Below are 12240 nucleotides of genomic sequence, written 5' to 3' on the forward strand. Positions count from 1 at the left end.
AGCCCTCAGTTTGTTCTCATTTTTTAAGAGTCTCTTATGCTTTGGCTCTCTCCCACTCTAACCTCTCTTTTTTTTTTTTTTTTTTCCTTCCCCTCCCCATGGGTTCCTGTTAAGTTTCTCAGGATCCACATAAGAGTGAAAACATATGGTATCTGTCTTTCTCTGCATGGCTTATTTCACTTAGCATCACACTCTCCAGTTCCGTCCACCTTGCTACAAAGGGCCATATTTCATTCTTTCTCATTGCCACATAGTACTCCATTGTGTATATAAACTACAATTTCTTCATCAGTATGTTGCTTCTTAATCCTTAGAGATGGAGTATGTCTGATCCAGCTTCAGTGTTTGGATTCATATGGGTCCTAGAGAGACAGTCTGTTTCAGAAGTTCCTTAAGGAACCCTCTTAATTTTGAACTGCTTCTGGAGGGAATCCGAATTCCCAGATTAGTCTTTTTTGTTAGTCTTTGTTTCCACTTTATTAGTTTTTTGTTAGTCTTTTGTTAGTCTCTGTTTCCACTTTGTTAATTTGTATGTAGTAGTTTATATTTAGTTTAGATAAATGATTTCAGTTTGTTTTTCTAGCAACAGAACTCCTCTCCTCACCCACTCTTTTTTTCCAAATGAAAATTATATAAAACACCAATATGTAGAATAACTTAAAATAGAGTCACTGGGGTGCCTAGGTGGCTCAGCTGGGTAAGTGTCCAACTTCAGCCAAGGTCATGATCTTGCAGTTTGTGAGTTTGAGTCCCATGTTGGGCTATCTGCTGATAGCTCAGAGCTTGGAGCTGCTTTGGATTCTGTGTCTCATTCTCTCTCTGCCTCTCCCCTGCTCATGCTCTGTCTCTCTCTCTCTCTCTCTCTCAAAAATAAATATTAAAAAAAAATTAAAAATGGAGTTTCTCTATGTAACTAGGGTTAGTGAGCCCAAAACTTTGCCTACTTGGCCTTCTCCTTGATACTTTTATCATTCCTTCCATGGCCCCAAGTGTACTTCTCAGGGTTACAGAATCTAGCTTAGAAGCCTTTGGTTTAAAATAGATCATAGACCAAAGGAACATATTTGGCCAAGAGGAGATAAGGAGTATATGACTATGGGGTAGTCATGGGAAGGGCTTGGGAGGATATACGAGTAAAGATTAAGGTTAGAGCTAAGGACCTATTACTCTCCATGGTATCAAGAAAGATAGTTTAGATTTGGCTTAGGGCTTTGAGTCATGAGGGGAATGTCATATATTATAAGAAAATGTCAATTCGTGGAAGTGGATACCTTTTATTTGGTCTAAAAATCAGTCCTACTGGTGTCCAAGGAGTTGGATCCTCTTCTTGAGTATCAGAGCATCCTTTTCTGTTTCAGACTCATTGCTACTTTTTTCCTGCCACACAGGCTAAAGTACGTGGTTATCTAAATTCAGTTTAAATGTGAATTTTGTACAGTGGTATGTATCTTACGATATTGTAGTCCGTTTGCTTTCACTGTGTTGATCGGTGGTAGGGAATTAGACATAAATATTTGTTAACTGATTGATAAGGTTTGCTAGTCTTATCTAGCAGATACTCTCCTAAAATCATCAGTTTTATAGTTTGACATTGTGTAGGTTAAAGGCATTATTATTTTGTTTTGTTTTAAACTAAAAATTTAATTGGAATAGATAATATATTCTTGTTCAGAAGTCAAAATGATAATAAACATTGAGATATCTCAGTCTCACCCCATCCTTGTTCTAGCCTGTATCCATGGTAACCATTCTTACTGGTTTCTTGTGTGTCCTTCCAGTGTTTTTTAATGCAAATACAAGCAATATGTTCTAGGAAAAACTCTTTTGTTTTCTTTTACTCACATACTACTACACACTTAACACTTCTGACACCAGATGTGTGGTTTTTTCCCACACAGACTAATTTTCTAACACCACCTGCGTGTCCTACAATTTAATTCAGTCCTGACACTATCTACCTGGAGTTAGTGTCAGGTCCACAAGTTAAGGGCTCTGTCTCACAGGACTGTTCCAATTTCAGGTGCCAGTCACAAGTCCCAGGTTGTCATCAGTACTTCTGACTGACTGGGCTAAAAATTGGGGTTCCCATGCTCCCCTCCTTGGTTTCAGTAATTTGCTAGCATGGCTCACAGAACTCAGGGCAACGTGTTTACTGGTTTGTTATAAAGGATATAATAAAATCTGCAGATGAACAACCAGATGAAGAAATACAGAGTGAGGTCTAGAAGAGTCCCCAGCATAGGAGCTCCTATCCCTGTGGAGTTGGAGGTGTATCACCCTCTTGGCGCATATATATACTCTCTGAACCCCACCATTTTGGGATTTTTATAGAGGCTTCATCACATAGGCATGATTGATTAACTATCCCTAGCCCCTTTCCCTCTCTAGAGAATGGGGAATGTGTCTGAAAGTTCAAAGCTTCTAATCAAGGCTTGGTTTTGCCAGTGGCTAGCCCACCGAGGAGCCCACAGAGTATTACCTCATCAAAACAAAAGATACTCCTATCACCCAGGAAATTCCAAGGGATTTATGAACTCTGTCCAAATACTGGTATTACTCAGAAAATTAGTAGGTGTTTTAGGAACTCTCTATCAGGAACCAGGTTCAGAGACTGAGTATTAGCAGGAACTGAGGGCAGAGACCAATAAATATTTTTTCTTGTTTCACAAATATATATTCCTTTCTTTTAAATGTTTCCATTTATTTTGAGAGAGAGAGCACATAAGCAGGGCAAGGGCAGAGAGAGGGAGAGACAGAATCCAACACAGGGCTCGAACTCACAAACCGTGAGACCATGACCTGAGCTGAAATCAAGAGTCAGAAGCTTAACTGACTGAGCCACCGAGACGCCCCTATATTCCTTTTTCAAAAATCTTTTTATTTGGAAATAATTTTAGACTTACCGAGTCTTTGCAAAATTAGTACAGAGTTCCCATATGCTCTTTACCTGGCTTCCCCTAATGCCAACATCTTACATAACCAATAACATAGGATCCCATCAAGATCTCACATTTAATTCTCTTTACTGTGTCTCCTTAGTCTCCTCCCATCTGTTATCATCCTTCTGGCTTTATTGATCTTTTGTGCTCTTGACACTTTTGAAGAGAACAGGCTCGTTGTTTTGTAGAATATCCCTAATATGGATTTGTCTAGTGCTTGCTCAAGATTAGATTGAAAGTTATATGTTTTTGTCAAGATTACCACTGAAGCAGTGTTTGCCTTTCTCAATGTACCGTATTAGGAGGTATATGATGTTGATGTGTCTTTTTTACCAGTGATCACTTTGATCACTTGATTAGGGTGTATTGTCCAGTTTTCTCCAAGGCAAAATTACAGTTTTCCTCTCTGTAATTAGTGAACATTTTGTGGGGATAGTGACGCTGTGCAACTACCCTGTGTCTTATCATACCTCTGCCCGCTTGCTGTAGCATCCGTCAGTGATTCTTTCCTGCAACAGTTATTCTTATGGTTGTTTGCCTAATGATGGTTTGTGTTTCCATTACTGCTTCCATAAATTATTAATTGAAATTCTGTGAGAAAATACGTCTTTTTTTTCTCTTAATCTATTTATATCAGTATGGACTCATGGATATTTTATTGTAGGTGTATAATCCAGTGCTATTATTATTATTCATTTTTTGGCTCAAATTGTTCCAGATTTGGCCATCAAGAGCTCTTTGCAGTGGGCACCTGTGCCTTTTTGACATGCTTCTATCATTTTTTTGAGTACTCTTTGACAACATAAGGTGCTGTAGAGTCATCTTGTGTATTCCCTTCCCCCGCCCTGGAATCAACCATTTCTCTAAAGAATGCTGGTTTCTTTTATTGGAGAATATACCTAAAAAACAAGATTTGAATGCTGGGTGGGTGTACTCATTCCTGCTGGGGTGTCATTGCTTCTGGGCCCTCTTGGTGGCTAGAACTAGGATATATATGTATGTCTACTCGTAGATGAAAACACACACTCTGTGTTCATTTTTATGTCTGTCTGTATACATATTTAAAGCCATGATACCTTCACTTCCAGTCCAACACCACAAGTTTCATTCTTGCCTTCCTTTGTGCTTATTTGTAACTCCTTTCTCTAACAGTAAGAAAACCTAGCTCTCACTGTTTGTAATATATTTATTTATTTGCTTAGTCCTAGTATAACATAAAGTAGTTTTACAATTATTAAGCCATACCCCTGTAAAAACAGGTTTATTAGCTGTAGAAGAATATTTGTATATCGTTCTTTACATCTTCAGCCTTACAGTATATAGTCAAAGTACTGTTTTATTTTTTTTTTAACTTACCTATTTATTTTGAGAGAGGGAGAGAGAGAGAGAGAGAGAGAGAGAGAGAGAGAGAGAGGGAGGGGCAGAGAGAGAGGGAGAAAGAGAATTCCAAGCAGGCTCCACACTAATGTGAACTGTGAGATCACGACCTGAGCCAAAGTCAGATGCTCCACTGACTGAGCTTCCCAGGCGTCCCTCAAAGTATTATTTTACGGTTATTTAGATTGGCTTTCTCCCTCGCTCCCTTCCTTATGCTTCTCATTTGTAATCCTTAGGTTCATGTGTTACTTTTCTTTACATTTTGAGTTCCCCTACATCCTGTTTAATTGAAACTAGTCATTTCTCTTGGGGGGTATGTGAAACATTACCATAGTTCTAAAAGTCAGACCCCATACAAAAGGTCATCTTATAGAAGGGTCACTGCCCTCTTCCCAGCTTTCCCATTCTGAATACCCTTTTGTTTCCATCCTGTCCCCACCCTGCTCCCTGCAGAGACCACCACACTCAGTTTCTGCTTTGTCCTTCCTGTATTTTTATGGGCTAGATGACCAGATACATGCATATTTTTGTACATCTTTTTCTTTCTCACATAGATACTCTTTTGTAATTTGCTTTATTTCACTTAAAAGTGTATCCTGGAAATCACTCCGTATGTGTTCTTAGAGATTATCCTCATTTCTTTTTTTTACAGCTGCGTAAACATGATAGTTTATTATATGAATATGATAGTGTATGCAAATATTCTCTTATCACTGTAAAAGGATTTTAGATGGACCTGTATACCCTAGCTGCAGAAGAGAGGGGTGCTTATAAATAAAGCCAGCTCTGTGCTCTGATTCCTCTTATAGATTTAGCAGAGTTCCTTGAGGCTGCCTTCCTTATTTCCCCTTACCTCTGGGTTTTGGTTCTGTTTTTCTGTCTCAGAAAGAGCATCAGCTTCTTTTCAGATACTTCCATTTTCCAAGCAGGAGGATTGTTTACTCACTGGAAATACAGCTATTACTTGTGGTGGACTTTGTAAGAACTGTCTCTGCAGGTACTTGCTGTCTCTTTTCTGGAAACTATAGTAGTTGTAAGAAGAGACTAACTTAGGGGCACCTGGCTGGCTCAATTGGTGGAGCATGTAACTCTTGATCTTGGGATTGTGAGTTCGAGCCCCACGTCGGGCTCTAAATAAATAAATAAATAAATAAATAAATAAATCTAAAGAAAAGAGAGAGAGAGACTAACTTGGGTCAAGCATGTGAAGGCAAGTGTGAGGAATAATTTTGCTTGCGCAGTATAAGTACAAATCATGTGTTCCATCCCCAAGTTCTCTCACATCTTTGTTTTAGGTTGAACCTTAATTTCTTTGTTTGAGTTTTTTTTAAATGTTTATTTTTGAGAGAGAAAATAGAGAGAGACAGAACATGAGCAGGGGAGGGGCAGAGGGAGACAGAAGGGAGACAGAATACAAAGCAGGCTCCAGGCTCTGATGAGCTGTCAGCACAGAGCCTGATACGGGGCTCGAACTCAACAAACCACGAGATCACGACCTGAGCCGAAGTCGGATGCTCAATTGACTGAGCCACCCAGGTGCCCCTGAATTTTTTAAATACCAAAAATTAACATGACACCTTTGAAGAAAAAGGAGAAATGCAGATAAGCAGGGAAAAATCATTAAAGCTACTCAAAATTCTACCACCCAGAGAGGACTACTGTTAACATTTTGATGTATAGCCTTCTAGCTTTTCCCCCATCTACATATATTTCTGTTGCATATGTTGTATATATATGTGTATATATGTACCATATTTATGAGTATACCTATATTTTACAGTACATATTTGTATCTTTGTCTTTTTCGTAATGAGTATTTTAACTGTGTAAATGCTCTGTCACTAGCTTTTTAAAACTGTAGATGAAGTGCTATATCTGAAAGTCTCTTCTCCTGCCCTCTGTTAAAAATCAAAACTATTCTAAGATTAAAAAACAGACAGTTATACTTACCAGTTTCAGATAAATTTGTATTTAAAGGGTCTTACATACTACAATATTTTTGGCACATGAAAATATGTTTGTCAGACTCCAGAATTACATAACCTAAAGAGTTGGGTATGAACCTTTTGGGGTATTTTGGTTGGAAGTTGGATTCCTCCAATAAAATATTTCTTGTCTTGTAGTTAAAATATACTCGCCCTGGGCTTCCTACCTTCAGCCAGGAAGTACTACACAAATGGAAGTCAGATATCAAGAAATATCATCGCATTCAGTGCCCTAACCAGGTGGTTCTTTCTCATTCATTTTTTCAGTAAATGTTTATCAAGTTTATCAAACTTCTGTCTCAGTTACTGATTCCTTCATGACAAAGTTATCTGAACCTTAGTGGCTTAAAACATTAGTTATTTTATTTGTTCAGAATTCTGTGAGTCAGTAATTCTGTCAGGGCTCAGAGAGCCTTCTCCCGCTAAACATGGCGTCAGCTGGGATCACTCATGGGTTGTATTCAGCTGCAAGCTCAGATGGGACCTGAACGTCCAAGATAGCTTCTGTGCAGCTAATTGAGCTGGGAGCTTCGCTCTCCACGTGGCCTCTCTGTCCATGAGGTTGTAGTGGGTTACCAGCAGGGTCCATGGTAACTGACTTCTTAGAGTGTTCCAAGAACATGCAGATGAAAGCTGTAGATCTCTCAGGCCTAGCTTCAGAATTTGTTCAGCAATATTTCCATGGCATTCTATTGGTCAAAGGAATCACAGAGTTAACCCAGATTCAAAGGGAGGGTGAATAGACTCCTCTTCTTACAGGGAAGAGTGGCAGAGAATTTCCATTATTTCTTTAATCCACCACAGCTGTATATGCAGTACTTTGGGAAGGAGGATATCTACCAGAAACAGGAGACATATTTATACTGAAGAAGGCAGATTAAAAAAGAAAAAAAAAATCCAACCATGCAATTTTCTGTTTCTCTAAAAGTCAGAGAAAAAGTATCAGGGAAGGGAATATCTTAAGCCCTTCTTTTTTAAAAAAAATACCTTTTCATGGTTTTCCTTTTTCCTTTTGTGGCTTGTGTGTGAATTTTTTTCTGTTTGGTTTGCAGTACAATTTATTGGGCTTCTTCCTCTAAATGTAGGGTTGGTCAGTGTGAACGGCCAGATTGCTAAGAGAAGGATGAGGTTTGGTATAATCTTCACATTATTTCTTCTTCTCTCTTTCAGGGTTGTGAGGCTGTCTACAGTAGTGTATCAGGCCTTAAGGCTCACCTGGGCTCTTGTACCTTGGTTTGTAACTTTCTGAATGCTTTATCTTAATGTGATCTCTCAAACAAAAGTCTGACATGGAAGAGAATTCAGTTTAGGCGAACAGCTAGTCACCCTGTTTACTGTTAAGTTCAGAGGCTTGTTTAGTTTTTTATGTCCTAAAGATTCTTGATCTGGTATTGGATGGGATGTCCTGATATGTCCAAGATATAGAAGAAGCCAACATAGCCTTAAGTCTTATCAATTAAAAAGGTTGGAGGAAAAGTATTATTATTAGTTTTGAGTCTATATCAGGGAGGTAACTTTTTCTACCTGAGCCTGTCCTGCCCTGGACCTGCCCTGTTTATTGGGCCTTAAAATTTCTAGAATCAGTTTACATGTGCTTATCTGGATGATGAAGATCCTCTAATCCCACCTGAATTATATAGCCTCTGGGGATGGGAGGTAGACGCTAGCCCTGGGTGTCAGGCAAACAGATATTCACCTCACTGCATCTTTTCTGTGTTGACCCAGGTGCCCTCTGACTCACAGACATGAGGACTGCTGCCACTTTTTAATTCCATTCAGAAATATCTCCTCACACAAAATTAGCACCATGGACACTCAGAGCTTCAGGAGGGGAGAGAAATCTCAGTTCAAAGCAGCAAGGGAGTGTAGGCATCCAACCCAGATCTGGCCACAAGTGCTTAGGAGTTTGTCATCATGATCTTAGTTTCTGAGTCCTTAAACTAGGCATTATGGACAATACACCTCTAATTCTGGATTTGCAAGGCACTCTTTGGAGCAGTGGATTATAGTGGGAAGAATTATACATTGGTGCCTCTGGTGAACTTCAGGAGTTTCATCATGTGGGAAGAGGAACCAAGAGAATCTGGAAGTGAAGTGACAGAAACTAGGGAAGATAGAAAAGGGTGATTTGTTACATAATAAAAGTAGGAATACTTTAGGTTGTGTTGAGGGGGTGGGGGTATTATGTATAGAACTATACTAGGATAGATTTCTAGTGGTAATAGTCTGCCTAAATCTGGTTTTCCCAAGTATATTGCTGTATTGGATTTTCTTCCTTCTTACCTTTGCTGAAGTAAAATCCCCTCTTTTCATCTCTAACAATCCCCACACATGGCCCAGGTACGTGTTCCTGAATTTACCAGTAATTCCGTTTTCTTTCTCTCTTGAAAACAGGGAAACTTTGTGGCTGGAAAATACAAGTGTCTTCTGTGTCAAAAAGAATTTGTGTCAGAGAGTGGTGTCAAGTATCACATCAACTCTGTCCATGCCGAGGTGAGGTCCCTGCTTTTCCCATCATGTTTTTGTAATCCCTGGAACCCATACATGTGCCCCAAGAAGGTGGAATTTGTGTGTTGTGTTGGGCTAGGACTGCCAAGGAAAGTAGCTTGAAAGTGGTTACTGGAGACATTGGAGTTAAAATACTTTGTAAAATTAGATGCATAATTATATTTTCTATGAAAGCATTTGTAGTCAGTATAAGTCTGAGCATCCTTGAGCTCTTCTTTTAAATTCAGTTAAATCAGGCATGTGGGCAGTAGGCTGAGTTTACACCTTTGCAATTCTTGTTTCCTAGCGTTCTCCATACTTCCGTTTTCTAGTATTCTAATTAATGTTGTGGAGCAACCTGTTTTTAAGGTTGTTTAAAATACCGCAAAGAGGGGCGCCTGGGTGGCTCAGTCGGTTGGGCGACCGACTTCGGCTCAGGTCATGATTTCATGGTCCGTGAGTTGGAGGCCCTCATCGGGCTCTGTGCTGACAGCTCAGAGCCTGGAGCCTGTTTCAGATTCTGTGTCTCCCTCTCTCTCTGACCCTCCCCCGTTCATGCTCTGTCTCTCTCTGTCTCAAAAATAAATAAACGTAAAAAAAAAAAAAAAAATACCGCAAAGAAACAACTATGAAAGACATTAATGAGACAGCTGGAGTCATTGGAATACGACTCTATTAAATAATCGTAATGAGTCAATGTTAATGTTCCCAAATGTGATCATTGTATTGTTTTGCAGGGGAATGCCCTTGTTCTTAGGTAGATATATGCTGAAATTTTTAGGGATGAAATACACCTGAAAATAAATTGCAAATGGAAGAAGGAAGAAAGGAAAGAGAGGTTAACGATGGTAAATCTAGGGTTCATTGAACTATTATAACTTTTCTGAAGGTTTGTACATTTTGACAATTAAAAAATAAATTCTGTGTAAAAGTGTTCTAAAGTTCAGGGGTGCCTGGGTGGTTCAGTTGGTTGAGTGTCCGACTTCGGCTTAGGTCATGATCTCGCAGTCTGTGAGTTTGGGCCCCACGTCGGGCTCTGTGCTGACAGCTTAGAGCTTGGAACCTGCTTCAGATTCTGTGTCTCCCTCTCTCTCTGCCCCTCCCCTGCTCACGCTCTCTCTCTCTCTTTCTATCTGTCTCTCTCTCTCTCAAAAATAAACATTTGAAAGAAAAATTTTTAAAAATGCTTTAAAGTTCAGAAAGCTGAATCTTTTTTTTCTCTTAGGGCAAGTTTTTAGTAATATAGGTGAGTAGAGAAATTGTTTCCTGTATAATTAAATACCCGTATTGCAAAAGCTAAAGGAGTAGAGTGCATTCTCTTGGAATATCTGACTGCAGAAACTATTGTTGCCTGATAAGGAAAAATAGCAAACACCTTCAGCTGTTCTCTGCCCTCACATTTAATAGTTTTTAACAATGTGGGCTGTAGTTAGTGTTATCAAATGTGGTTCTTGTTGTTTTACCAGTTTAAGCTTTGGGAGGCCCTTTCCATGTCTGAGATTTCTTCTGGAATGCAGTCCTATCTTTTTTTATAATAATAGTGTACCTTTTTATGCTTCAGGAAGTACTTAAAAGATAATTATCTCGAGGTCCCTGGGTAGCTCAGTTGGTTAAGTGCCTGATTGTTGATTTTGGCTCAGGTCATGATCTCATGGTTCCTTAGTTTGAGACCCGTGTCAGGTTCTACACTGACAGCTCAGAGCCTGAAGCCTGTTTCGGATTCTGTGTCCTCCTCTCTCTCTCTGCCTCTTCCCCGCTTGTGTACGTGCTCTCCCTCTGTCTCAAAAATAAATAAATAAACATTAAAAAAAAAAATTACCTCCTGACAAAATCTGGCCTTTATGTAGTTAACCAGTTTTCTCCAGTTTCCTCTTAAAAAGTTGGAACCAACAAATTTCACTTAGTTTGGGACTTGTTCCCCAGGCATTTGTTCAATGATTTGTGCCTGTGTTTATGAATTATATGTGGTGGTAAAACATTTTTATTCTGTTCCTCCCTTTCTGCCTCGCATGTTCTTACACTACTTTTTTTTTTTTTTAAACAGGAATTTTCAAATACACGAAAACGGACAAAATAGTGTAATGAATAGCATTAACAGATATGAATAGCTTTGACAGATTGGCCAACAAGTTTATGGCCAATCTTGTTTTCATTTATAACCACACCTACTTCTCTTGTTCCTTAAAGGCTTATTTTTTTTTTTAAGTTTATTTATTTTGAGAGAGAGTGTGCATGTGCACACAAGCGGGGGAGGGGCAGGGAGAGCAAGAGGGAGAGAGAAACCCAAGCAGGCTCCAAGCTGTTAAAGCAGAGCCTGACTCTTGATCCCACCATCCTTGAGATCATGACCTGAGCCAAAATCAATAGTCAGGCACTTAACTGACTGTGCCACCCAGGTGCTCCTTAAAGGCTTATTTTGAACAAATTTCACATACCCTGTCACTGTCACTGCTTCTTTCACTGTGTCTAAAATATAGGGACTTTTAAAAGTATATGACCGCAACCATCATTACACCTAAAAAAAATTAACAATGATTCTTGCATATCATTATATACCTAGTTATTATTTAAATTATTTAAATTTCCCTGATTGCCTCATAATTTTTTTTCAGAGTTGGCTTGTTCAAATCAGGAGAAAAAAAAAAAAATAAAGTCCATATACTGTATGTTTTAATCTAGAGTGCTATCCAATAGAAATGTAATGTGAGTCATGTATGTAATTTAAAATTTTCTAGTAACCACATTTCAAAAGTATAAAGAAAAACAGGTGATATTAATGTTGATAATATATTTTATTTAATCCAGTATACTATCTTTTGAACATGTACTCAGTAAAAAATTATTGAGATACTTTATATTTTTTCATACTAAATCTTTGAAATTTCATGTCTATTTGTTATATATTGAAAGCGTAACAGGACGCCTGAGTGGCTCAGTCGGTTGAGCATCCGACTTCAGCTCGGGTCACGATCTCATAGTCTGTGGGTTCGAGCCCCGCGTCGGGCTCTGTGCTGACAGCTCAGAGCCTGGAGCCTGCTTCCGATTCTGTGTCTCCCTCTCTCTCTGCCCCTTCCCCACTCATGCTCTGTCTCTCTCTGTCTCAAAAATAAAAATAAAAACATTAAAAAAAAATTTAGAAAGCGCATCTCATTTTGGATTAGTCATTTTTCAAGAGCTCATTAGCCACACGTGGCTAGCGACTATCTCATTGGACAATGCAGGTCTAGAAGTTTCCCTTTCCTCTCCCCCCACCCCAAATTTATTTGTTGAAGAAACAAGGTCATATATGCACATTTTGGATTTTGTTGATTACATTCCTGTGGTGGTGGTCCTCTAGCAGAGTATTTCCTATTAACTGGTTGTTAGACCTAGAAGACTGATCAGATCACTTGATTTAGATTGAAGTCTTTCTTTCTTTCTTTCTTTCTTTCTTTCTTTCTTTCTTTCTTTCT

The 12240-nt window shown here is 38.9% G+C and overlaps 1 protein-coding gene across 3 annotated transcripts in view; it reads left to right on the forward strand.

The window, feature by feature from the left end:
- Window positions 1–12240, forward strand: part of ZNF512 (zinc finger protein 512) — a 33757-nt gene that overhangs the window by 18921 nt on the left and 2596 nt on the right. For 2 of the 3 annotated variants that reach the window (XM_040496353.1, XM_040496354.1), the window contains exons 11-13: window positions 6440–6541; window positions 7472–7534; window positions 8696–8794. In XM_040496353.1, coding sequence (XP_040352287.1) covers window positions 6440–6541; window positions 7472–7534; window positions 8696–8794 — 264 coding nt within the window. The remainder of the gene's footprint in view (window positions 1–6439; window positions 6542–7471; window positions 7535–8695; window positions 8795–12240) is intronic. The other variant, XM_040496355.1, reaches the window with a different exon arrangement.

The sequence above is a fragment of the Herpailurus yagouaroundi genome, unplaced genomic scaffold (genome assembly GCF_014898765.1).
Source record: "Herpailurus yagouaroundi ecotype Mexico unplaced genomic scaffold, PumYag 188, whole genome shotgun sequence".
NCBI classification, from domain to species: Eukaryota; Metazoa; Chordata; class Mammalia; order Carnivora; family Felidae; genus Herpailurus; species Herpailurus yagouaroundi.